The 27,671-nt window shown below is 49.1% G+C and overlaps 1 protein-coding gene across 3 annotated transcripts in view; it reads left to right on the top strand.

Annotated features, from left to right (window-relative positions):
• IGSF9 (immunoglobulin superfamily member 9) overlaps positions 1-27,671 on the top strand; it is a 665,024-nt gene that overhangs the window by 146,307 nt on the left and 491,046 nt on the right. For all 3 annotated transcript variants that reach the window (XM_069604696.1, XM_069604697.1, XM_069604695.1), the window contains exon 2: positions 2,036-2,459. In XM_069604696.1, coding sequence (XP_069460797.1) covers positions 2,402-2,459 — 58 coding nt within the window. In that variant the 5' untranslated portion in view covers positions 2,036-2,401. The remainder of the gene's footprint in view (positions 1-2,035; positions 2,460-27,671) is intronic.

Here is a 27,671-nt window from a genome sequence, read left to right as displayed (position 1 = left end):
TTTGGTATCACTGTTGGAGCGATAATTGCCTTTCTGGCCTTGAACATGACTGCTGAATGACTGGCGGGGTCCTGCTTTTCAGTTTTGTAGTCCGAAAGGTCTAGGTATTCCTGAGAGGCCATTTGGCTGAAATCTTATAGGCTTTCATCATTCTGCTGTGTGTATTACACTGGGCGTGACATCAGTATTTTGCCTTGTGCAGCGAGCTGGTGGCCAGTGGTTCTTGGGACCGGTGTAGGTCCTTTGGGCTCTTTGAGCACTGCTGTCCGGAGAGCTGACGTGCTGTAGTTGGGCCTTCCGCCTCTTCCTTTTTTCCAATTACTCCTGAAACTATTTTGGGTTATAAGGATGTGGTTGTGGGCTTTTTGTTTTGGTTTCTGTTGAACCTGTTTGCTTACAAGGATGGCATTGTATACTATGGGCCTTTTTCCCTATGTCCCTTGTTACCACTTCTTCTCAGCCCTCCTGTGTGTTTTTGCTGGCACACAGGCTTATTGGTAGAAATGGTAGACGCCTGTTCTGTTTAGGAGGTGGTTCCGAGTGGATACCTCCTCATATGACATCCCCTCGCAGAGGGAGCCTACCCATACACGCTTCTAATTTCCGGACTCTTTTAGTTTCTGGGGTTCTATTGGCTTAACATAACGTGTTAGGGGGCCTACATTGCACCTTGATGGAGTTTTGCTGTGGAGATTCTACCCTGATTTGTAGAATATAGCTTGTGGTGCTTCGACTATGGGCCGTTTACTGCTTTTGCTGCTGACAGAGAAGTACCTTTTCTTGAGTACACTTTCATGTGCACTGAGCACTTTTCTTTCTAGCTTTCTGAGCGGTTGGACGAGCCCGGTTCTGCCTGAGTCTGCCTTACTTAGTGTGTGGGATTGCCGGTTGAATGGTGGTCTAGGCATTTGCAGTTCAGAACATGCTGGATAGATTGGCAGGGTATGCCGCCATTTTAGAGATAGTTGTTTTTCACCTGACCGGGCTACGAGTGGCATGTTGGCATCACTTCTGGTCTTGGTTGCATGTGTACTGCACTCCTATCGATCATGGAACTCTCGAAGGCTGTGGCATTTGTAGCCTCGTTCATTTATGCAGATTTAGTAGCCATGCTTGCGCAGTCAGTGAGCATTGGTGCTTCAGCTTGGGAATGCAGACCTGTGATGCCTGTTGGTTCTGTTGGGGGGGGGGTTCTGGATGTTTATTCTTGATTTGTTGGTTTTTGGTCAGTTGGAATCCATGGTGAGTGGTGTCATTTTAGTGTTCTTCCACTTCTGTATTTCAGGTCACATCGTTCTCTTGGTTGTCGCTTTTCAATGCACCGGTTGAGGTTCCTTTACTCCTGGTTGTCCTCTCTGTAATGGGGCCTCAGTTCAGTTCAGTACTCTTGAGTATTCCTCTTCCTTCCCTGATAGTCACCTGTGTGCTGTGGTTGACTCCATTAAGGGGTTGAGGTTGTTGTTCTGTTCCTGGCTGATCTTGGTTTTTGGTACACATCATAAGAAAGTACTGGGAAGAGGAAGAATGGTGTGGCGATAATGCTCTTATTACTTACCAGGAATCTTCAATAACCCTCGTCTTACTTGTCTTTGTCACAGCACCGAAACCCGTTCCACCCTCCCTGGTGGTAATATTGTTCTGTTTGCTTTGATATGGTCAGTAGGATTCTGGTACGGGATCATGTGCTGTATAACCCGTATGTGTGGGGATAGGACCATAAAGAAAACGTTTCAAGATTTTTGAGAGAGGGCTGTGTCGAAAGGGGGTTCGTAGGTGAGTACTGTGACCTGGAAGAGTAGGACTGGGAGTAAATAAGAGCATCCCTCCTAATTTCCTTAATCTTACTTCTTTTAAGGTTCTGTTATGTTTCACACCCTGTGATCCATAGTTCTATCAATACATTCACTGTCATCATTACCAAATCATTCTGAAAAAGCCTACAAAACACATATAGTACTGTATATTTGGAGGACCTGAGAAGTATTTATATTATTTATATTCCTTTTTAAATTCCATCTTTTTCTTTTCTTTGTAGACATGTATTCACGGTAACCTCAGTCCAGGAAATTCGATGGACCAGCACAGCAGTCTATAAGTTGCATTTGACGGTTGAACAACCAACGTGTCCATTTCCAAAAATAAGTTGTTGACTTTTCTATCCAAGAAGATTATTCTGGAACCTGTTGCTGGTGGCCATAACATCCTGTTCAGTAATTGTAATTGAAGTGATAAACAAGTTGCAGAGTTTTACTGAATGAGCTATTCTCGATGCAAACAAAAAGGAAGAGTGGGTCGTTGATGGGCACTGAATCTGACCTTCGAGCCAAAGCTTTTAACTGTGAGAGGAGTCCAGGAAGACAGTGCTTTGGGAAGCTGAACTTCAGACCTGGGGATCTGTGCTATGCATTGGTGTTTATGGATTGCCTATTTCGGCCTGGTCACCATCTACTTAGCTGAAGGTAAGATCGATTTACTATTACGTACATCGGGATGCATATCTCAGTACCATTTGTGGAAGGCAATGTGAGACTCTTTATGTTGGGAGAATATTTGGATAGGGAACAGTAAGTCCAAACCTTTTTTTTGTCGTGCCATTTTGGGCCGCTTGGGGATCCAATCCCTAGTTACCCAGCAGTTCACCAGAATTCAGCACCTTTAGCCCATGGTCCATTCTAGTAATTTGATTCTAAACCCCCGATGTGTCAACCTGCAGACCTCTTTAAGCAGAAGAAGGTATCTGCAGCCCATATTATAGAATGGTGAAAAGGCTGGATTATGCAGTGAACTCCCAGTCGATTGCAGGCTCTGTTTAATATTAATCCAGCTTTCACACCACCATAGGCAGCCCCATAAAGCTCTGTCCGGAATCCTTCAACGGTTCAGGTCTTTGCTCTCAGAAGAGCCACAGTTCCAAGCCACCCTCATTTAAGTTTTCCATGCAGCTTTCCTACCTGCATAACCTGGCTGTTCATTATATAGGGACATAGTAGGAGAGTATCTACTCACCTTTCTACTGTTGCATTGTTTGTACGCGCCCACACCAACTCTGACTCCCAGGCATCACAGAAGCCTTCAAAGCTGGACCAGGACTGAGCCAGCCCTTTCCACCCTTGAAGCAGATAGTAGTACTCCCATAGGCCAGACACTAAGATCTAAAGACTTAGGAAGGGATGTTTTACCTGGGCCAAAGCCCCTTTCTGGGGTGAGGCCGGTTGTCTAGATCCAAACCCACATGTCTTAGATCAGAATGGATATGATCTGAATTTCAATAGCCTCCATGCTGCACTGTCCAGGCAGTCCTCCTTCCGGTGGTTACATGGGTGATGCAAGGCCCCTGGCAGCTCAGCTGGATGCAGGCAATGTAGTCCCTATTGGCTCCATAACTTAATCTGCTTGCCTCTGGCTGGCTGAGATTGCGCTGGTCACAAGCAGAGGTAGGGCTAAGGCGGGAACTGAAGTTCATGCCTCACCTCAGCCCTACATTGGATCACTATCCAACGACCCTGGGTACTTAATGCTTCCCCTGACCCCGCCCCTTATTGCTGTCCAGGCAGAGGTTAGGCAAGCAAGGCTCTGACCCCCACCGCAGCCTCCACTGTCCACACCTCAATATAATTATCTATCCCATTAAGTGCATACCCAGCAGCCAAGCGTTATCTGGGTGGACTGGCACTAAGCTACAGGTGGGCATGTTTACTCTGAGACCCACACTCTCCTGTTCCAAAATCACTGGAAACAAGAAGCACGACAACCTTGAAAGCCAAAGGGAGTGACAGAAGTGTGAGTCATTTTATCCCCACATCCAAATACTTAAGTTGTCTGAATGAGTGTATATAGTTCTTGTTTACAAACATTTTAATGTTAAGGTGAGTACTGTGAAAAATGAAAAGGGCACTATGCCCAGTGGGCATTATGTACTGTGGAGGCTCAGAATAAGGACAACAGAGGCTGTGAATGCTTTGTAAGCATGAGATTTATTCTAAAGTGCCTAACTCTCCCTGCATCTCTGGTTATTCCCTGCCTATTTTACTAACTAAGGGGCTCGCCAGTCAGGATGAATGTCCAAAACCAAGTCCGTCCTCTGGCCAAATCGAACCCATCTGACCCTACCATTAATGTAAGAAACTAAGGCCAGGAGAATGATTCCTTTCTTCTGGTTGCTGTGTTTTGTCACAGTATTTTCCATGTTATTTCATTCGGCTCAATAGACCATACACAAATTGTCTCTTGTTATCCTCTGGATTAAGTCCTGTAAGTGTTGGTGGGAGGCTGATAGCTTTCCTGTCCCCTTTTACTCAAACAATCTTACTTTTGTTTAAGTTCCTTTTTTCTTTCTTGCCAGGTTCTAGTCTCTCTTCCCAGAGTGCTGTTTCATGTATGAGCTTTGTCTTTCTGTTTTCTGGGTGTTTGTTTCCCAAATGTCTTTAGTTATTATACTCTCTTTCCTATCGTTGGGACCTGCGCTGACTTTTCCATTTTCCCAAGGCAACAACTTTTCAAATGTACTGCTCTCCCACTTTATGTATTGTGTATTTCATGTAGCTCTGTCTTTCATGAACCCGGCTCTCATTCCTCGGCTTATTTCCAATACTTTTCTCATTAACACTGGCACAAGTTTTCTTCCAGTTATAAGTCCCTCTTAACTGTACAGTAATCCAGTTCCCTGCATTACCTTCTATTCCGAGGGTTAATGTCACTGGCACAAGTAAGTTCATAGACTCTCTTTCTGTTTCTTCTTGACTCTGCGGCTCACTTGTTGAGCCGCCTGTTTCACATGTGTTCGTTCTTGTCTTCCGAATCGCACTTGTGCTGTATCTCGGGTCGGGAGTGGTTTTCTCCCGTCAGTGGTATCTGTGCTGTTCTGCGGGCGGACTGCCCACCACTATTGCTGTGTGGTCACAACACCACCGAGCTCTCTACAATCGCGTTGTGATTTCTTTCGTTCCCATACGCTAGTCTCCCAGTGTCTTTGGCTGTTCGTCAGTGCTCGACTGGCTTATGCAGGCTCTTTGTTCTGCAAGAGCTCCACCTTCTTCTGTTCTTTTACGCACATGGGGCTTCCTCTGGTTCTCTCTGCTTTCTGGCTTCTCTCGGCTTCTCACCCTTTCTCGCCATCTCCCTGGCCGGTTTCGCCTTTTCCCCTTCTTTCTTGTCATGTCATCCCTTTTCAGCATCCTCAGCAAAGTCTGTGGAGGGACTGATTTAAAGCGATAGTCTTAGTTTTCTGTTGTGTATAGAATAGGTACACTTCATCTTCATGGAAATGATAATATTCTCCAGCATGGGGTCTGGCATGGATTCACATGCTCATGAATATTCCCCGTCGTCAGGCCGGGAATCCTCGGTATAGAAAAAATCAGTATCAGTTTAGTTTCTGATCTGTCTTTCTTAGTAGTAACCAATCACTGGTCTCTGGGTCATACTGCCCCCAGCCAATGACTGCCCTCTCCCTAAGCCCCGCCCCTGGCAGCCATCCTCAGATTTTTACCGCACTTTCAAGTGTTGGGAGTCCTCGTGCTGTAGCTCTCGAGCTTTTGCTGCGTTTTCGCGCTTTTTCAGGAGATTTTTCTCATTTTTCGGTTAAATAGAGCCTCAAGCTCCACCGTTTCTACACCCGATCGACGGGGATCCGTTTCGGAGTTTCTACGCCCCTCAAGGGTGAAGATTTCGTCGAGTTCCGCTTTTGGAGGATTCCAGAAGTTCCGAGGCCTACCCCGGACATGGCCCAGGAGAAAGGAAGCTCGACGCCCGGGAAGCTGTTCAGGACCTGCCCTGGATGCCAGCTTCAGAACGTTTTCAAGGAGGACGAGCATTCGTTATGTCTTTACTGTCTCCATGAGGACAAGACGCAAAAGGAGAAGGACTGCGCGTTTTGTGGGAACATGTCGGAGCGGACCATGAAGGATCGCCACCTCCGTCTCGCCAACTGGCTGGAAGCTAAGAGCCCGCCAGGCGAGAAGAAGAAAAAGAAGTCCGAGCGGTCTTCTAAGTCCTGTGAGGGTGCCCCGGCGACGGGGGCCCAACAAAAGGCTAAGCACCGCGGGCACCGGGACCGCCGAACGGTCGGGCTCCTTGGCTGCCAGGCAGGGCGCATCCTCCCCGGCGCTATCAACCACGAGCCAACGCTCTGGCTCGGGTAAGAGGAAGTCCGAGAACCTGGCGAAGCTTCTGGTGAGGCCCCGGTCGATCTCGAAGATTCCGGCAGAGGGGGAGCGAGGCTCGGACCCTCCCCCCCAAGGTGAAGACCCCAGGCGTCCAGAAGGTGGCGATGGCCTTAATTCACCCTTCTAAGACCTCGATTGAGGATGTCGCCGCGGCCCTGGCTCAGCCTGTGGAGGCTACACTAGTGGAGGCGCCCTCAGGACCCAGAGTCTCCCTGCCACCGCCCAGGGAGTCGTCTTTCAGGCCCATTGAGAAGACCCCCATGAAGTCCTCGTTGGAAAAGGTGGGGGAGGGGCTGGTGGCCATCGTGGATACGGACACAACCTCTGAAGAGGAGCTCATCGAAGTCGTGGAAGAGGCCCAGCCCATCGGGAGGGATCCCGACGAGGGCGACGACGAGAGCGACAGTGTCGCAGACAAGGCTCCTCAAGAGCCCTCGCTCCCGTCGTTTCCGGCGCCGCAGGACACCTCGGCGGCCATTTTGTCAGCGATTCAGTCCTTATGCTCGGAGATAAGGCCAAGGTTGCCCCTTCCCCCGACGGAGGTACCTGAGCCAGACCCGACGGGGGAACCGGAGCCAGGACCTTCGGAGAGTCCACCGCATAAGAGGAGGAGGACGCATCCTACGCCACCTCTCCCGACTCTGCGGCCTTCTCTGCCTTCCCCCGGTCTACTACCCACGGGGATGATACAGGCATGGACACGGCTACGACAGGTACAGATGACGACGGAGGCGACGACGGGACATGTCCCCCGTCGCCCCCTGCTCGGGCGTCCCCGCCCGACGAGATTGGATCCTTCCATGCCATGATTACCAGGGCATCCGAGCTCTTCCAGCTCTGCCCCGAAGAAAAGAAGAAGGAAGGGTTCCTTTACCAACGGCGCAAGGCTAAAAGGAAGACGGTCCTCGCCGTACCGCTTCTTGATGACATCTGGGATGAGGGGCTCGCCCTCCTCAAGAATCCTGCCACGGCGCCTGCAAAGAGGGACCGGTACGAGAAGAAGTACCGGGTTCCCGACGCTGCCCCCTTGTGCCTTAGGGCGCAACCTACCCCGGATTCGGTCAAGAAGAAAGCGGGGGGGCATCGGCCTCGACTTCAACCTCCCCGCCGGACGGCGAGGGTAGGAAGCTGGATGTGATGGGACGACGGGTCATCTCATCTGCAGCGACGACCATCAATGCGGCCAACGCCCTGGCCATCGTAGCCCGCTACGACAGGGAGTTGTGGTTCAAGATCGCCCCTCTGTTGGACTTCCTTCCGGATGCCAAGATGGCTGAGGCCCTGGAAATCTTACAGGAAGGTGAGATTGCTTCGGACCACGCCATTACGGTGGCTACGGACATTGCCGACACCGGTTTCCGTCAGTTTGCCTGAGACGACGAGGATGGCTCAAGGCGACGGATTTCCGCCAGGACGTACAGACCAAGGTTTTGGACATGCCCTTCGATGGGAACAACCTGTTTGGCAAGGCGGTTGATGAGTCCCTTCAGGCGATCAAGACGGACACGGAGACGGCCCGTGCACTGGGTGTGCTCCAACAGCGACGGCCGTCCTTTCGGAGCTCCGGAGCCAGACAGGGTGCCTCCAAGGGACCGGCAGTAGCTCCTCTACGTACCGTCAAGCGGCAAGATCTTTGTCGTAGGAGGCCTACAGGGGACGCGGCAAGTCAGGTGGATCCCGCCGTCGTCGCCAAGGTGGTCAAGGAGGCAAGGCGGCCTCCAAGCAAGATTGAACCGACTGTCGGGTCGGGCCCCCGCCGAAGCACCCCGGTGGGAGGCCGGCTGACGAGGTTCGTCGGCGTGTGGGAGTCCATCTCCACCGACCGTTGGGTGCTGAACGCCCTGGCCCTGGGGCACGACCTCGAGTTCCAGAAGAAGTGCCTCCGCATTCCTCCCGTGGCCAGGAAGGAAAATCACGTCCCTCAACTGCTGTTGGAAGTAAGGGCGATGCTCAGAAAAGGTGCCATCGAGCTCGTTCCAAAGAGGCTTCGGGGCTCCGGAGTTTACTCAAGGTACTTCCTCGTAAAGAAGAAGACAGGAGGATGGCGTCCCATCCTGGACCTGCGACGACTGAACAAGTACATCAAGGCACAGAAGTTCCGGATGGTCACCCTCCAGCACGTGCTGGGACAGCTGGAGGAGGGCGATTTCCTGTCGTCGTTGGACTTGGAGGATGCGTACTTCCACATCCCTATTCTAAAGAGACACCGAAAGTTCCTCAGGTTCGTGGTCCAAGGGCGGCACTACCAGTTCAAGGCCCTCCCGTTCGGATTAAAATCGGCACCCAGGGTGTTCACCAAGTGCCTAGCACCGGTGGCGGCGCGGCTGCGCCTACAGGGGATCCACGTCTCCCCCTACCTGGACGACTGGCTCATACGGGCAAGGACAAGGGAGCTCGCCGTAGAACATACTACGAAGACCGTCCAGCTGCTCACGGACCTGGGGTTCTCCATCAACTTTCCAAAATCCCACCTGGTCCCGTCGCAAGTCGCCCTGTTTCTGGGAGCACAGCTCGACACGGTGGCGCGGCTGGCCTCACCGTCGGAGGAAAGGATCAGGACCATCCTGGGAAAGGTGCAACGTCTGCTGGCCACGGACGTGGCCAGAGTGAGGTCTATCAAGTCCCTCCTCGGAATGATGTCCTCCTGCATTTATCTGGTGCGCCATTGCAGACTTCGGATGCGGCCCTTGCAAGAATTCCTCGACGCCCACTGGATCCAGTCGACGGGCAGCTTCGAGGACAGGATCCCGCTCGACGAAGCGTTCCGTCAGGCGATACGATGGTGGGGTACCCGCTCTCATCTGGCGGCGGGAACAGGTTTCCTAGCCCCGGCCCACCAGGTGGCGGTGACGACGGATGCCTCCCTGGAAGGTTGGGGAGCGCACACCGGGGATCTCCACGCAAGAGGCCTTTGGCTCCCGGAGGAGAAGAAACTCCACATCAACATCTTGGAGCTCTGTGCAGTGTTCTGGGCCCTCAGGTCTTTCCTTCCGTCCCTCAAGGGCAAGGTGGTGAGGATCTTCACCGACAACACCTCCACAATGTTTTACATTCGGAAGCAGGGACGGAACCAGATCCCCTGCCCTATCCAAGGAAGCCCAGGATCTGTGGCATTGGGCCGTCGCCCAAGGGATGTTTCTGGTACCCTTTCATCTGGCAGGGATAAAAAACACCATCGCCGACTCACTCAGCAGAGAGCTGCGCTCGTGCCACGAGTGGGAACTGCGCCAGGATCAAGTGGATCGACTCTTCCGACGATGGGGCGAACCCCAGATCGACCTCTTCGCGACGGCGGTGAACTCCAAGTGCCGGAGGTTCGCCAGCAGGTTTCCCCAGCCGAGGAGCATGGGCGATGCTTTCTCGTTCCCCTGGGACGGCCTATTCCTTTATGCGTTCCCGCCGTTGCCGTTGCTACTCCGGCTCGTTAACCAGCTCAAGAGGTCCCGGGGCAGGATGATCCTCGTCGCACCGGCGTGGCCGAGACAGATCTGGTTCCCGGACCTTCTGGACTTGTCAGTGTCCACACCAGTCAAGCTGCCGACGGACGCGGATCTTCTCTCCAGAGAAGGAGGCGCCATTCTTCATCACGAACCAGGGTCGCTGAACTTGCAGGCCTGGCTCCTGCAGCACTAGAGTTTGGAGGATACGACATCCCGGCCGACTGCAGAGAGGTTCTTGCAAAGGCCAGGGCATCCTCAACTCTCAAGTGCTACGGACATAAATGGAAGAGGTTCTCTGTCTGGTGCCGTGCACAGAAGATTAACCCTCTGTGGATTACGGCCCCTCAAGTATTGCCGTACCTACTGTCCTTGGCCAAGGCTGGCCTATCTCACGCTTCCATCAAGGTGCATCTGGCTGCCGTCTCACGTTACACCAGAACTACAGGACGGGCATCCTTGTGGTCTCATCGACTGGTGAAGGAATTTATGAAAGGACTGTTCCGATCGTTCCCGCCGGTGAAGGCCCCTGCCCCGGCGTGGGAGCTCAACGTGGTGCTGACTAGGCTCATGGGGGCCCCATTCGAGCCTATGCATTCAGTGCTGTTGAAGTTTCTGTCGTGGAAGACAGCATTCCTCGTGGCCATCACCTCTGCACGACGAGTGGGAGAGATCCAGGCCCTATCTTGCAAGCCTCCATACTTGACTTTTCACGACACGAGGGTGGTGCAGAGGACGGACCCCTCCTTCATGCCCAATGTGCCGTCGGAATTCCTCCTCAACGAGCCCTTGGTGTTGCCAGTTTTCTTCCCGTCGCCTTCGTCGCCGGATGAGAGGACTCTGCACTCGCTAGATGTAGCTAGAGCGCTGAAGTTCTACGTGGACCGCACGAAGAGTTTTCGGAAGACATCACAGCTGCTTATGAACTTTGGACCTGTGAATCAAGGGAAGGCTCACTCGAAGATTTCCATTTCCAGATGGCTCTCCGGCTGCATCATGCACTGTCACCGGTTGGCAAACCGACCGTTGCCAGGCCGTCCGAGAGCCCATTCGACCAGAGCGATCGCTGCTACTACGGCGTTCCTGTCTGGTGTGCCCCTGCTGGACATCTGCAGGGCTGCTACGTGGAGGTCGACGCACACCTTCACGAGATTCTACTGCATCGACCGGGATTCCAGGGAGGAGTCCAGAGTCGGCCAGGCAGTGCTACGCAACCTGTTTGCCTAAGGTGAGCCTGGTGAGGAGGTAAGAATTGCTTAATGTTGAGTTGTTGTATTGCTTGATATTGAGCCTTTTGCCACCTCCCGTGGTTGTGCATGTGTATACTGCTATGTATTCTTATATTCATGAGCATGTGAATCCATGCCAGACCCCATGCTGGAGAAGGAACAAGTTACTTACCTGTAACTGTTGTTCTCCAGCATGGGTCTGGCATGGATTCACATGCGAACCCTCCCGCCTACCCCTCTGCGGCTCTTCACTTGGTCATACTGCCACTTTACGTGCTACCAAATCTGAGGATGGCTGCCAGGGGCGGGGCTTAGGGAGAGGGCAGTCATTGGCTGGGGGCATTATGACCCAGAGACCAGTGATTGGTTACTACTAAGAAAGACAGATCAGAAACGAAACTGATACTGATTTTTTCTATACCGAGGATTCCCGGCCTGACGACGGGGAATATTCGTGAGCATGTGAATCCATGCCAGACCCATGCTGGAGAACAACAGTTACAGGTAAGTAACTTGTTCCTTCTGTTATGTTAGACAAATCTATATAGTCCATAACTTTGAGGGCCTGCTGGCAGTTCCTCATGGGAATGGGAGTCCTTGTCCCAAAACGGGAGTCTCTCCCGGTGAGGTCCCACTTGCCTCGACTCCTTGGGAGGGTGTTGCGGAGCGGGCTCACCTCCCTAGCTTCACGTGGGGTTGGGGGCTCCCCCTTAGGGAGAAGGGACGAATTCCCTCAATACAAAACAGTACTTAGTGAGTCACGCATGCAACCCTTTTATTACAGAAATATTATATATATATTTGAGGCTTGTGGAATCTGCTTAGATCACATTCTGTGCATAGGCCGACATCTAGTGGAAGCTGCGGAGTATTACAGTTTGTTTTTCGAAACTCGAAAATGGGCGTCGACAGAGGGCGTGCCAGTAATACTATCCCTAGTGTGACGTCCACTGTACCCAAGATCCCTCACGCGTCTAGGATCCTCAGATTGTTTTTTTCCGCCATACTGGTCGGAAGCATTTTGCGGAGTCCCCTGGCCTTAGCCATACTTTTGCTAAAATATCGATAAATTTACATCCTTTCCCCACCCCAACGTCGAACTTCGACACTCGACGCCGGCTTGGAGAAGAATTCGACCGTCGGCTGCTGCACGACGGATTTGGGCCTCGGAAGGCCGCTGGCCTCGGCCCGGGCCTTGGAAGGCCTCTGGCCTCGGCCCTGCAAGTAGGGAGAGTGGGGGGTTGGACATACTCTACACTCTTGGTATATAGTTACATCTTATACATTTCCTACACTTACCAGCCCGCTGCCTCAAGGTGCGTATGGAGGGTACCCCTTTTCAATTCTGCCACAAGTGCAATCGCAAATACCCTTGGGTCGACAGGCACGCCACGTGCAATCTCTGCTTGCCGAGGGACCACCCCGAGGCGAACTGCAGAGCGTGTAGTAGGTTTAAACCTAAGACACTTAAGGACCGTTCGACGAAGCGTTGGGCCCACCACGCCAGGCAGGCGGCCATGGTAACGGAGGGCGCCTTCAGCGATGGCAGCGACGCCGTGCTTTCGGATGGCGAGGGCATTACGGCGTCTAAAGACAGCCGAGCGCAAGTCCCCGACCTCGGAAGGTCGTCCGACAGGGCGGCTATGGGGAAGACCCCCGGCGACGCAAGCGCTCCACACACCACTCACACAAAACACACGAAGTCCAACCGAGACTCGACGACGTCAAGTTCTCGGAAAGAGGCACATAGAGAACGGTCCGAATCGGTGTCCTCTGGGCGTTCTCGATCGAGATCGCCGCATGACAACAGGCAATCATCCACTCTTGCCAAGAGTGCCTCGCTCCCTAAGCTAACGGAAGTTCGATCGTCGGAGGACGAAGACGACTTCCACCCCCAGGCCGCTCTCCAGGAGTCGGATCCCGCAGACAAGATCAGCGCGGCCCCACATTCGAAGGACAGGGACTCTACCCCTGATCCTCGACGCCAGGCGTCGAAAACCTCCGGAACCACAAAGGGACAGGGAAAACACTCTTCCACTCACGGGGAGGGGGGAAAACAGCAGAAGAAGCAGCCACTGCACTCTTCCACACCTGTAAAACACTCCACTCATCTTAAACAGACAGACAAGCCCAAGTCTGCTGCTATTTCTAAAACCAGCAAGTCTACTCAGGATAAGTCTCCTAGACTTTCTGAGAGAGTCATTCCCAGTTCCAAAGAATGGACGAGTGATGACATAGATAGGGTCATGTCAAGGATGTCTTCTTTGGCAGACTTTTATAATAAAAATCCAGACCATTTCCTTTCATATAATCCACAAGGGTCTACACCCTCAGGCTCTAATGATCCTATCCCCCAGAGTAAGAAGCCCCGGTTTGAGACACCTATGAGGTCTTCGGACCCCTTCGATGTACAACCATACTCACGGCCATACTCACAGTATCAAGGAGAGACTTCCTTTGGTGAGGACCAAGAATTTGGCATGGTAGAAGAGTAAACCGGGACGGGCTACTATGGGGATGATGAGGACCAGGAAGAGGAAGAGGAAGACCCTGAAACCTACAGAGTAGATTCCCCGGTAGAGAAGGAAGCCCCGGTTACCGACTCCCCTGTCGATAACCAACCCCTCCTGAACGAGGTTCTCGCACGAGCAGCAGAACATTTCCATATTGACACCCACGGTGTCCAGGAGGAGAGGGACTTTGCCGAGGAGTTAGTGGGAGAGAGGAGGCCTGTTGCCCAGACCATCCCTATGCTTAAGTCTACTCAGCGAAGAATAGACCCGTCCCTGGTGAACCCGAACCTCACCAGAGCAGTCAATCCCAGAGTTGAAAAACTTTTCAGGGCAGCCCGGTCTGACCCTCTCTATATAAGAGGACATCTGAAGCCAGACTCCCTGGTTGTCACTAACACTTGTAAGAGGGCTGGAACACTCTTGTCATCGTCCGAAGCTCCTCCAGTTAAGGAGAGCAAAAAACTATATGGTTTCGGCAGGAAAGTAGCCTCAACATCCGCCTATCAGGCAAGGATTGCAAACTCCACCACCCTGTTGGCCAGCTACAACTGCCATCAGTGGGAAGAAGTCGCGGCACTTATAGCCTCTGCACCAGAACCCTTAAAGGGCCAGTTAGCACGAATTTCAGCAGAGGGTAGAGCCGTGTCTGGTTGCATTTTAAAAGCAACTTTTGACGCCGCGGACAACGCAGGCAGATTGATAGCAGAAGGTACTGTTATCAAGAGACATGCGTGGTTACGGCAGTCTGGTTTTAAGGCAGAAACCCAGGCATCATTGTTGGACAAACCGGTGGAAGCCGATCTGTTGTTTGGTAAGGCGGTCGAGGACGCGCTGAAGAATGCCAAGGACGAATATGAGACACTCAAGTCCCTTGGCCAACTAACCAATAAACCCCCTAACCAGAGAGGGAATGGAAATTTTCGTCGCCCACGCGGCCAAAATTCCCAAAGAGGATCAAACTATTCCCAGGGGCAGGGTACACAGTGGAACAACAACAGCCAACAGTCTACCCAGGGTTACGGCAGGGGTAATAGGAGAGGACGTGGTAAAGGCAGAGGCAGCCCCAGTAGAGGAGGCGGCACACCTCCACCAAAGCAGTGATGCTCAGTTCAGGGTCCCTTCTCACGCAACCCCAGTAGGGGGACGCATTTCCAACTTCACCCAGGCTTGGGAAGGGATCACATCAGACAGATGGGTGCTGTCAACAGTATCCGCAGGGTACTGTATAGAACTACTGCAGCGTCCCCGGAACCATCCTCCACGACAAAGAGTACACTCTTTAGAACATCAGAAGATTCTCCTCAAGGAGATCGCCAATCTGCTATCAAAGGACGCGATAGAACTCGTCCCGGGACACCAGGTAAACAAGGGTATTTATTCAACTTACTTCCTTGTGCCAAAAAAAGATTTGACAATGCGCCCAGTATTGGACTTACGGCCTGCCAACAAGTATGTCAAGCCCCAAAAGTTTCGTATGACTACGCTACAAGAGGTAATCCCCCTCCTAAAGAAGGGGGATTACATGGCAACTTTGGATATGAAAGATGCCTATTTTCATATTTCCATGTTCCCAGCGCACAGAAGGTACTTGCGCTTCAAGGTGGACAGTCGGCACTACCAGTTCAAGGTACTGCCCTTCGGGATAGCTTCGGCACCAAGGGTATTCACCAAGGTACTGGCGGTGGCGGCTGCACACCTACGCAGGGAGGCAATCCCGGTGTACCCTTATCTGGACGACTGGCTCATAACGGGGGAAACCCCAGTAATTTGCAGGACAAACATTCAAAGGACTATCGACCTCCTCCACAAATTGGGCTTCTCAATCAACGAGAAAAAGTCAAGCCTGGTGCCAAGCACCTCCAAACAGTTCCTAGGAGCAATCCTAGATACTCAAGAGGGGTTGACATTTCCTTCAGAGGAAAGAATTCGGAATATACTACTGCAAATTCCGCAATATCAGTCCGGTCACCAAATAACGGTACGCAAAGCAATGCGTTTGCTGGGCATGATGGCGTCATGTATTTACCTGGTCCCCCACGCGCGCCTGCGCATGCGTCCCATGCAGGAATGGTTGGCGAAACAGTGGTCTCAAGATACACAGGTGGGTTTGCTCTGACAACTGGATTTTGGGGGGTACTCTTTTTTTATATAGTGCCCATTGGGTTATTTAGTCATGACACACGTGTTCAATCATGTGTAATAAAAGTGAAATCTAAACACAAATAGACTTACGGATTGACATCTTCATATAAAGTAAAGGTGCTTTTATTCATTTTGCATTTCAACATAAATATTTAGTTTTTTTCTTTTACATTTAAATTTTTATAAATTCAAAGAAGTTTTTGGCAAACATAATTCAATTTTGATGCCTAGGAGTTAAAATCGTAACCACCACCTACTGGTGGCAAGTGACAAACAAGTTAAATTTAAGTAAACATATTCCAACCAATGTTCAAAACAGTATAAAGAGCTATTGGTTTTCTTTAGCCAGGCTTGGGGTGACCTAACACGTGGTCAGATTAAGTAGTGCATCTCCGGAAGTTGACGAGGCTAGATGTTGTTGAGCTCCTGCCAGATTGAATAGTGAGGGTCCTTCTATAATCTCGTTAATTTGATCTTCTGTGAAGGAAAACATTTGGTCCATTCTAGTAAGGGGAGGAGGGAGGTCTCCCCGAGGACAAAGACTGTGCTATGCCTCAGTGTGTGTAGATGCGTAAAAGAATGTGTAAAAAACCTATGGGTTAGGCTGTGTGTCCCCTGAGGGGTGCTGTAATTCTAACTTCCCTATTGTAGCATGGTGCTATATCTAGGTTTTTGTAACTAGAGGGAAAGCCCTTGGAGTGTCAGAGCAGAGGGCTGTAGAGAACAAGATACACAGGTGGGTTTGCTCTGACAACTGGATTTTGGGGGGTACTCTTTTTTTATATAGTGCCCATTGGGTTATTTAGTCATGACACACGTGTTCAATCATGTGTAATAAAAGTGAAATCTAAAGCAGAGCAAACCCACCTGTGTATCTTGTTCTCTACAGCCCTCTGCTCTGACACTCCAAGGGCTTTCCCTCTAGTTACAAAAACCTAGATATAGCACCATGCTACAATAGGGAAGTTAGAATTACAGCACCCCTCAGGGGACACACAGCCTAACCCATAGGTTTTTTACACATTCTTTTACGCATCTACACACACTGAGGCATAGCACAGTCTTTGTCCTCGGGGAGACCTCCCTCCTCCCCTTACTAGAATGGACCAAATGCTTTCCTTCACAGAAGATCAAATTAACGAGATTATAGAAGGACCCTCACTATTCAATCTGGCAGGAGCTCAACAACATCTAGCCTCGTCAACTTCCGGAGATGCACTACTTAATCTGACCACGTGTTAGGTCACCCCAAGCCTGGCTAAAGAAAACCAATAGCTCTTTATACTGTTTTGAACATTGGTTGGAATATGTTTACTTAAATTTAACTTGTTTGTCACTTGCCACCAGTAGGTGGTGGTTACGATTTTAACTCCTAGGCATCAAAATTGAATTATGTTTGCCAAAAACTTCTTTGAATTTATAAAAATTTAAATGTAAAAGAAAAAAACTAAATATTTATGTTGAAATGCAAAATGAATAAATGCACCTTTACTTTATATGAAGATGTCAATCCGTAAGTCTATTTGTGTTTAGATTTCACTTTTATTACACATGATTGAACACGTGTGGCATGACTAAATAACCCAATGGGCACTATATAAAAAAAGAGTACCCCCCAAAATCCAGTTGTCAGAGCAAACCCACCTGTGTATCTTGTTCTCTACAGCCCTCTGCTCTGACACTCCAAGGGCTTTCCCTCTAGTTACAAAAACCTAGATATAGCACCATGCTACAATAGGGAAGTTAGAATTACAGCACCCCTCAGGGGACACACAGCCTAACCCATAGGTTTTTTACACATTCTTTTACGCATCTACACACACTGAGGCATAGCACAGTCTTTGTCCTCGGGGAGACCTCCCTCCTCCCCTTACTAGAATGGACCAAATGCTTTCCTTCACAGAAGATCAAATTAACGAGATTATAGAAGGACCCTCACTATTCAATCTGGCAGGAGCTCAACAACATCTAGCCTCGTCAACTTCCGGAGATGCACTACTTAATCTGACCACGTGTTAGGTCACCCCAAGCCTGGCTAAAGAAAACCAATAGCTCTTTATACTGTTTTGAACATTGGTTGGAATATGTTTACTTAAATTTAACTTGTTTGTCACTTGCCACCAGTAGGTGGTGGTTACGATTTTAACTCCTAGGCATCAAAATTGAATTATGTTTGCCAAAAACTTCTTTGAATTTATAAAAATTTAAATGTAAAAGAAAAAAACTAAATATTTATGTTGAAATGCAAAATGAATAAATGCACCTTTACTTTATATGAAGATGTCAATCCGTAAGTCTATTTGTGTTTAGATTTCACTTTTATTACACATGATTGAACACGTGTGTCATGACTAAATAACCCAATGGGCACTATATAAAAAAAGAGTACCCCCCAAAATCCAGTTGTCAGAGCAAACCCACCTGTGTATCTTGTTCTCTACAGCCCTCTGCTCTGACACTCCAAGGGCTTTCCCTCTAGTTACAAAAACCTAGATATAGCACCATGCTACAATAGGGAAGTTAGAATTACAGCACCCCTCAGGGGACACACAGCCTAACCCATAGGTTTTTTACACATTCTTTTACGCATCTACACACACTGAGGCATAGCACAGTCTTTGTCCTCGGGGAGACCTCCCTCCTCCCCTTACTAGAATGGACCAAATGCTTTCCTTCACAGAAGATCAAATTAACGAGATTATAGAAGGACCCTCACTATTCAATCTGGCAGGAGCTCAACAACATCTAGCCTCGTCAACTTCCGGAGATGCACTACTTAATCTGACCACGTGTTAGGTCACCCCAAGCCTGGCTAAAGAAAACCAATAGCTCTTTATACTGTTTTGAACATTGGTTGGAATATGTTTACTTAAATTTAACTTGTTTGTCACTTGCCACCAGTAGGTGGTGGTTACGATTTTAACTCCTAGGCATCAAAATTGAATTATGTTTGCCAAAAACTTCTTTGAATTTATAAAAATTTAAATGTAAAAGAAAAAAACTAAATATTTATGTTGAAATGCAAAATGAATAAATGCACCTTTACTTTATATGAAGATGTCAATCCGTAAGTCTATTTGTGTTTAGATTTCACTTTTATTACACATGATTGAACACGTGTGTCATGACTAAATAACCCAATGGGCACTATATAAAAAAAGAGTACCCCCCAAAATCCAGTTGTCAGAGCAAACCCACCTGTGTATCTTGTTCTCTACAGCCCTCTGCTCTGACACTCCAAGGGCTTTCCCTCTAGTTACAGAAACAGTGGTCTCAGGCAAGTGGTCAGTGGGACGATCTAGTGGTCGTTTCGCCAACACTGGTACAAAGCCTTCACTGGTGGACAAGAGAGAATCTTGCACAGGGGAAACCCTTTTACGATCCCGAAGTACAGGCAGTAGTCACTACCGATGCATGCCTGACTAGGTGGGGAGCTCACCATCTCCACCACACAGCTCAGGGTCTCTGGTCTCCCTCAGTGGCCATGAACCACATCAACCTGCTAGAGCTTCTGGCAGTATTCAGAGCGCTTCAAGCGTTCGAGCCCTACCTACTAAACCTGTCAGTGCAAATCCGGACGGACAGCACGACAGCTATGTTCTACCTGAACAAGCAAGGAGGGACTCGTTCGCCAAATCTGTCCAAGCTTGCCCAGAAAATCTGGATATGGGCACTCAGACGGAACATCTTCCTGTCATCACAACATGTTCCAGGGGAGCTCAATTCTCTAGCGGATGCTCTGAGCAGAGACTCCCTCCCAGAGGAACACGAATGGGTTCTACACAGAGAGGTCGTAGAAGATCTCTTCTCTCAGTGGGGTTTCCCCACTATAGACTTATTCTCCACAAGCGAAAACAGACAATGCCCAGGATTTGCATCCAGGTTCCCCCAACCAGACTCCCAGGGGAACGCCCTGTGGATGAACTGGTCAGGGATGTTTGCGTACGCTTTTCCACCAACTCCTCTCATCAGGAAGGTGGTCAAGAAGATGAACAGAGAGTTGATGACGCTCGTCCTAGTTGCTCCCATGTGGGCAAGACAACCGTGGTTCCCACACCTACGCAGGATGGCGGTGTGCGAGCCCATCAAACTTCCGGCCTGGTACAACCTACTGTCCCAGCACCAAGGTCAAACAGTGCATCAGCAACCCAAATCAATGAACCTGGCAGCATGGCTCCTGAGGTCATAGAGTTTCGACATCTCAATTTACCACAGAGGTGTATGGACATCCTAAAGGAATCTAGGAAACCAAACACAAGGCACTGCTACTTTGACAAGTGGAAGAGATTCGTTATCTGGTGCCAGAGTAAACAAATCAACCCAGTTGATTGCACTCCTTCCACTATTGTTACATACATGCTCCACCTGCTGGATGCAGGACTGGTTTTTAACTCACTGAAAGAACACCTGGCAGCCCTGTCGGCATACACCACTTCCCATAACAAGGTCTCGTGGTGGAAAGTACCAGTAGTTAAAGCCTTCATGGAAGGAGTAAAGAGACTTCATCCTCCTATTTCAAACCCACCACCAGGGTGGGACCTTAATGTGGTGCTATCTAAGCTCATGGGCCCCCCTTTCGAGCCCATGCATAAAAGCAGTCTCAAACACCTGACTTATAAAACGGCCTTCTTAGTAGCTATTACTTCTATAAGAAGGGTCAGTGAAATTCAGGCTCTGTCACTCTGTCAGTGCAGGATCCCTTCTTTACTGTCCATAAAGACAAACTGGTTTTACTCACACACCCTAGGTTCTCACCTAAGTTTACATCTAAATTCCGCGTAAACCAGTCCATCGAGCTTCTGGCTTTCTTCCAGGACCCTCAAAGCTCGGCTGAGGTTAAACTACACACCCTAGATGTGCGTAGGGCGGTCCTCTACTATGTAAATAAAACCAGACAGCTAAGGAAAACAGATCAGCTGTTTGTCTCCGTAGCTACAGGCAGAGAGGGGGATCGCATCTCTAAAGGTGCCATCTCGAAGTGGATTATGAACTGTATCCAGCTGTGTTACTCACTCTCTGAAAAGACTCTGCCTTTCACGCCAAGAGCCCACTCTACAAGAGGCATTGGGGCCACTCTGCCTTTCATTGCAAATGTACCCCTTGACACCATTTGCAAAGCAGCTACTTGGAGCTCTATTCACACTTTTACTCAGCATTACTGCATTGACACCCATTCCAAGGCAGATAGACAAGTGGGACAAGCGGTTCTAAAACACTTATTTGCTCATGACCCTTCTCACATCCCACCTCCTTCTTCAGGTACTGCTCGCTAATCTATGCACAGCATGTGATCTAAGCAGATTCCACAAGCCTCAGAAGGGATACATTACTCACCGTAATCGTATTTCTGATGCTTGTATCTACTTAGATTCACATGCGACCCACCCTTCCTCCCCTCTGAGAGAAGGCGCATGGTTGCTTGTAATCTTACCTTTCTATCTATCTGCTTGGATTATCTGCACTCGCGCTACTCCTCATGCCACCTCATGTCAGAAAAAATACAATCTGAGGATCCTAGACGCGTGAGGGATCTTGGGTATAGTGGACATTACACTAGGGATAGTATTACTGGCACGCCCTGTGTCGACGCCCATTTTCGAGTTTCGAAAAACAAACTGTAATACTCTGCAGCTTCCACTAGATGTATCTAGGTCCCTCAGGTTGTTTATTTCCACCATCCGCCATCATAGTCGGTCGCAAGTTGCAGAGTTCCTTCTTTCCGGCTAACGCCATTGATTATACAAGTTATACAAGTTCAATTTCTTCCTATCCTTTCGACTGCCGTACCACCGTAAAATATTGGGCGACGGTTTACAAGGACAGATTCTCAGTCGACAATGACTACTTCGGCTGTCTCGACAAACTTTGACTGCGGCCTACGCAGGCCTCAATGAGCCTCGGCTCTTCATATTAGGGAGAGTGGGTGGAGGTCATAACTTCTTTCCTTTAAAGAATGGCTATTTCCCTATTCTTCCTTTTCCATCGCACACACCATTTAAACACTGCCCTTACTGTAACAGGAAGTTTCCCTGGAAGGACTCACACAGGGTGTGTAACCTCTGCCTGCCCAGGGACCACCCTGAAAAGCATTGCAAGTTCTGCAAACTTTTTGGCCCTGGACAGTAAAGGACCGCAAAACTAAGTGATGGGCCCATCAAGCCATGCAGGCTGATGCTGCTATAGACATGGAAGGAGCCACCTGTGATGGCAGCGTCGGCATCCGAAGTGACGACGAGGGGGACCGGGACCCGACGGCTTACTGCTTGCGAGCCCCGACTCCATGAGGCAGGCGGGTCGGCAGTTCTGCTAGAGAGACGACACCCGGCGGCTCAAGCACCCACACTGCATGCCACACAAAACACACACCCCATGGGCGACAGTCAACCACTTCGTCGACCGATAGGCCACGCATGGTGTGGAAGGGAAGGTCGAAAAATCCCTGTCCTCTGGGCCATCACGATCATGTTCGCCACATGACAGGCCGCCAAAACAGATGCTGAAGTCTGTTTCCATCACCATGAACAAAACAGAATCTTCGGGTACCGGCGAACGTGCGTCAAAAGAAGCTTCAACAGTCTTTTCAAATACCTCCAAAATGAGGGAGCTCATTAAAAACATATCCCAGCCACTCTCCTGCAGTCCAAAACATAGAAAATCACAAATTCTTCAACGCCCCTACTCTCTAAATCCCCTCCTTCAAAGTCTAAAGAACCCTCTGTCTCTGTCTTCATTGACACCCTTTCAGGGGCAATGCAGCACAAGCAACCCCCTACATCAGAGAGTATCTCTACCCCTGTTCCCACAGGCTTTCCAAGCTCCACCCATTGAACCCCTGAACAATTTGACAAAGTATTGCAGAGAATGTCATACTTTGTTGATTTTCTTGATCGTCACCTTATCAACTGTCCAACCTCCAAGGGCCCTCACAAAAGACCACGACTAGACACTGCCCAGCCTAGTACTTCACAGGACATGCCGGAAAACCTGTACTACATTGACACTTCAGGCTCTCAAGACCCTGGTTCAATAGCAGACCAAGGGAACCTAGATGACGCAGACCAGTATTATGATGACGATGACGTCTACATCATACAATCCCCAGACCATCATGACCAACACGTAACTGATTCCCCTGTGGATAATCAGCTGCAGTACAACAAGCTCCTTTTAAAGGCTGCCAACCATTTTAAGATCTATACCCAAGAGGCAGTCGACAAGAACTTTGTAGAGGATATCCATGGGGATAAGAGGTCTGCAGCACAGTTTATACCACTCCTGCAGTCCATCCAGAGGCGTATTCAGCCTTCATTACTTACACCCAACCTTACAAGGGCAGTTAACCCCTGTATTGAAAAGATGTTCAGACCAGCCCCCTCCGACCCATTATACATCAGGGGTGAATTAAAACCTGATTCTCTCGTGAGAACCACAAGAAAGAGCAGGCACGCCCTTAGCCTCTGCTGAAGCCCCTCCTGAAAAGGAAAGCAAAAGAATATATACGCTGGGTAGGAAAGTAGCTATCTGTTCTGCATACCAAGAAAGGATAGCTAATAACACCACGCTCCTGGCAAGTTACAATTGCCTCAAATGGGACGAGATATCACAGCGAATCGACTCTGTCCCAGAGCCCCTTAAAACACAGCCTTTAAAAACAGTGGCTGAGGGTAAGCAGGTGGCAAATTACATCCTGAAAAATGATCTGGACGCAGCAGATAATACAAACGTATATTAGCAGAGGATACTCTCCTTAAGGCTCATGCATGGCTAAAACAGTCCGGCTTTAAGCTGGAAACGCAAGCCACCCTGCTTAATATGGCAATCAAGCCACACACCTTATTTGGGAAAGCAGTCAAGGACGCACTGAAAAGTGCTAAATAAGAGTACGACACCCTCAAGTCCCTGTGTCAGCTTACTAACAAACCTTTTGTGCAAAGAGGCGTGTTTAATATACGCGGCTTTCGAGGACATAATTTCCAACGGTCCTCTAACTATAGTCAGGGTGGACAAACTTCATCTTGCGGTTCCACGCAGGGGCAGTCCTTCCAGCAAAATGTTCAAAGTGGGCACAGAAGGTCTAGGAGTAAAGGCAGTGCCTCCTCCACCTGAGGCTCCACCCCCCCCAAAGCAATGACCACCCGCTGCAGGTCCCCTCCCATCTTTCTCCCGTAGGAGGTCGCATTTGTCACTTTACCCACGCACGGGAAGGGATCATGTCAGACAAGTGGGTACTTTCCACCGTAGTGGGAGGCTATTACATAGAACTCATACAAACCATGCAGGAGGAACACTGCATTCTGCTGGAAGAGGTCAAGGCACTGCTGGAAAAGGAGGCTATAGAGATCGTCCCGGCAGACCAGCTAAATGAGGGTATCTATTCAATGTACTTCCTTGTACCAAAGAAAGACCTTACAATGCGCCCTGTCCTAGACCTGCGCCCTGCAAACACATATATCAAGCCACAAAACGTTTGCATGACAACGCTACAAGAAGTAATCCCACTGCTAAAACAAGAGGACTACATGGCAACATTGGACATGAAAGCTGCATATTTTCATATTTCAATGTTCCCAGCGCACAGAAAATTCCTGCGCTTTAAAATACCAAATCAACACTACCAATTCAAGGTGCTCCCCTTCAGCATAGCCTCAGCTCCAAGGATATTTACCAAGGTACTGGTGGAAGTGGCGGCGCACTTACGCAGGCAATCAATCCCAGTGAATCCTTATCTGGGTGACTGGCTGATAACAGGGGAACCCCCCCACCCAAATTTGCAAGCAAAATGCCCAAAGAACAAACAACTTCCTGTTCCAATTGGGGTTTTCAATCAACAAGAAGAAATCAAGCATAGTTCTAAGCCAAACCAAGCGGCTCCTAGAAGCTATCATAAAGACAAAGGAGGGACTAGTCTTCCCCCTCAGATGAAAGAGATCCTGCTGCTGCAAATACCTCCTTATCTTGCCTGTCGCCAAATAACCGTACGCAAGGCAATGCACCTGCTTGGGAGGATGGCTTCATGCATTTATCTAGTGTCACACGCACGGTTGCGCATACGCCCAATGCAGGAGTGGTTAGCAAAACAATGGTCTCAGGCAAGCAGTCAGTCGGACGATCTAGTGGCTGTTTCGCTAACCCTAGTACAAGCACTTCGCTGGTGGTCAATGGAAAATCTGTTAAAAGGGAAACCCTTTCACAATCCTCCAATACAAGCAATAATTACAACAGACGCCTCACTCTCTGGATTCAGACCCCATTACCGTCACCAAACAGTGCATTGCCTGTGGACACAGATCACACGCTAAAACGACATCAACCTTCTAGTAATACTGGTGGTACTCAAAGCCCTGCAAGCCTCCCAACTGCATCTAACAGGCCAAACGGTGCAAGTCCTCACACACAGCACCACTGCCATGTTCTACATAAACAAGCAGGGAGGCACACACCCTCCAAGTCTGTCCAGGCTATCGCAGAAAATCTGAAAGTGGGCCCTCAAGTGGAACATGTTCCTTGTGTTTCAACACGTTCCAAGGGAACTCAATTCTCTAGCAGACTCTCTAAGCAGAGATCCTCTACCCGAGGAACACGAGTGGCAACTCAACAAAGAAATTCTAGACAATGGGCCTCATTACAAGTCCGGCGGTAGCCCTGCCGGTGCTACCAGCGGGTTGCCGCCGGACTTGTAAGATTTACCGGCCCCTTGTTTGCCGTAACACTGGGGGATTACAACCCTGGCGTTCCGGAAAGTCAGGTGCCAGTAAATTGTAATTCCCTATTCCCATTGAGTCCCACGGGGTTCAATGGGAAGGGAGAACACTGAAGCACCAGCACCGTTAAGAAACGGTGCCGGTGCTTCCATTACAGATTGCTTACCCTGGCCGCTGTGTCTGGCAGGGTCTGCCCTGTCCGGCACAGCGGCTCTGGCAGGCAAACCAGTACTGTGCCAGTCCGGAAACAACGGTGCCGGTAGGCTTACTGGCACTGTTGTTTCTGGACCGGCACAGTTACAATGAGGCCCAATGTCTTCTCCCTCTGGGGCTATCCTCCTTTAGACTTGTTCGCCACAAGCCTAAACGCAAAATGCCCAGACTTTGCATCCAAGTTTCCCCAACCCAGATCCAAGGGGAACGCCCTGTGAATGAGCTGGTCAGGGAAATTTGCTTACACATTTCCACTGACACCGCTCCTGAGCAGGATCATGCACAAGATGCAATAGGAACAAACAACTCTAATTCTGTTTGTTCCTATGTGGGCAAGACAACCTGTGTTTCCACATCTACTCAAACTGGCGATGTGCAAACCAATCATGCTCCCGTAGCCCCACAACATGCTGTCCCAGCAAGGGAGGACAACCTTCCACCCACATCCTCAGTCTATGAACTTGGCAGCTTGGCTCGTTAAGTCAGAGTTTGGCCATTTACAATGACCTCAAAGGTGTATGGAAATCTTCAAGGAGGCTCGCAAACCTAACACCAGGCACTGCTACTTCAACAAATGGAAAATATTTATAATATGGTGCTGATCAAACAATATGTATCCTATTGAATGTACTCCTTCACACATTCTTCACTACACGCTCCACTTAATAGACTCTGGCCTAGTATTTAACTCCATCAAGGTTCACCTAGTAGCTCTGTCCGCGTACACCACTTCACAGAACAAGGTGTCCTGGTGAAAAGTTCCAATTGTTAAGGCTTTCATGGAACAAGTAAAGAGACTTTACCCCCCATTTCCAACCCGCCCCAGGTTGGGATCTCAAAGCTGGACTCTCAAAGCTTATGGGTCCCCCCTTCGAGCCTATGCATAAATCCAGCCCCAAACACCTAACATACAAAACAGCTTTTATAGTGGCCATCACCTCAATAAGAAGGGTTAGTGTGCTACTAGCTTTGTCAGTGCAAGACCCTTTCTTTATTATCCACAAAGACAAAGTGGCACTTAGAACACACCCTATATTTTCACCTAAACTCATATCCAAGTTCCATGTTAACCAATCCATTGAACTACCCGCTTTCTTTCAAAATCCATCAAACTCAGCTGAGAGAAGCCTCCATACACTGGGTGTAAGGAGGGCAGTTTTGTACTATGTAAACAAAACAAAACAGCTAATAAAAACAGATCAACTGTTTGTCTACATAGCACCTTGCATGGAAGGTGATCACGGTTGAACAAACGCCATCTCCTGATGGATAGTGAAATGCATACAGCTCTGCTATTCCCTATCAAAGACAACTCTACCTTTCACACCAAGAGCTCACTCTACCAGAGGTACAGGAGCTACTTTGGCTTTTATTGCAAACATCCCACTAGATGCCATTTGCAAAGCAGCTACATTGAGTTCCATACATACTTTTACTCATCATTACTGCATTGACACATTCTAAAGCATATTCACAGGTCGGACAAGCAGTGCTAAAACATCTATTTGCTGCTGTACCTTTTCACAACCCACCTTCTTCTCCTGATAATGCTCGCTAGTCTATGCATAGCATGTGATCTAAGCAGATCCACAAGCCTCAGAGGGGATACATTACTTACCAAAATCGTATTTCTGATGCTTGTATCTGCTTAGATTCAAATGCGCCCACCCTTCCTCCCCACTTCGAGTAGAAGGTGCATAGATGGCTTTCTGGCTTTATCGCTTCTTATCTGCTTTAATACATCTCTACTCACGCTACACTTCATGGTACCTCATGTCAGAAACAAAACAATCTGAGGAACCTCGATGCTTGAAGGACCATTGGTCAAGGCATACAATTTCACAAATTGATTAGCAGAGTTTGCTAATTAAAATGTTTTTATTAGCAAAAAAACACATTTGATTAGCAATTTTTTTTTTACTAATTATTGTTAATGTCACTGGATGTTATTTGTACCCAAGACATGAAATGAGCAACAATACAGCAGTTTTGCTTACAACTGAAATAAGACATCTGTGAAAGGTGTCAGGACTTGCAAATTCTTTAAATTTCATCTAGACCTGCAGGTCAGGTAACTCGGTTTACCTATTCAACCTAAGTGAAATGCACTCGACCCATAGCAATGGAGGACCATTTTATAATGAGATTTCTGTAAAATGGTGCATGTCATTACAAACCCACTTTATGTTTGGCACACTGCTGCTGCACAGTGAAACTTGTATTTGACATTAACTGCAAACCAAGTAGATGTTAAATAAAAGTTCCAAACATC

This window comes from Ambystoma mexicanum, chromosome 1p (genome assembly GCF_040938575.1).
Source record: "Ambystoma mexicanum isolate Mex_15411 chromosome 1p, UKY_AmexF1_1, whole genome shotgun sequence".
NCBI classification, from domain to species: Eukaryota; Metazoa; Chordata; class Amphibia; order Caudata; family Ambystomatidae; genus Ambystoma; species Ambystoma mexicanum.
Note: the sequence above shows the minus strand (reverse complement) of the source record. Positions and strands in the feature narration are given on the sequence as shown.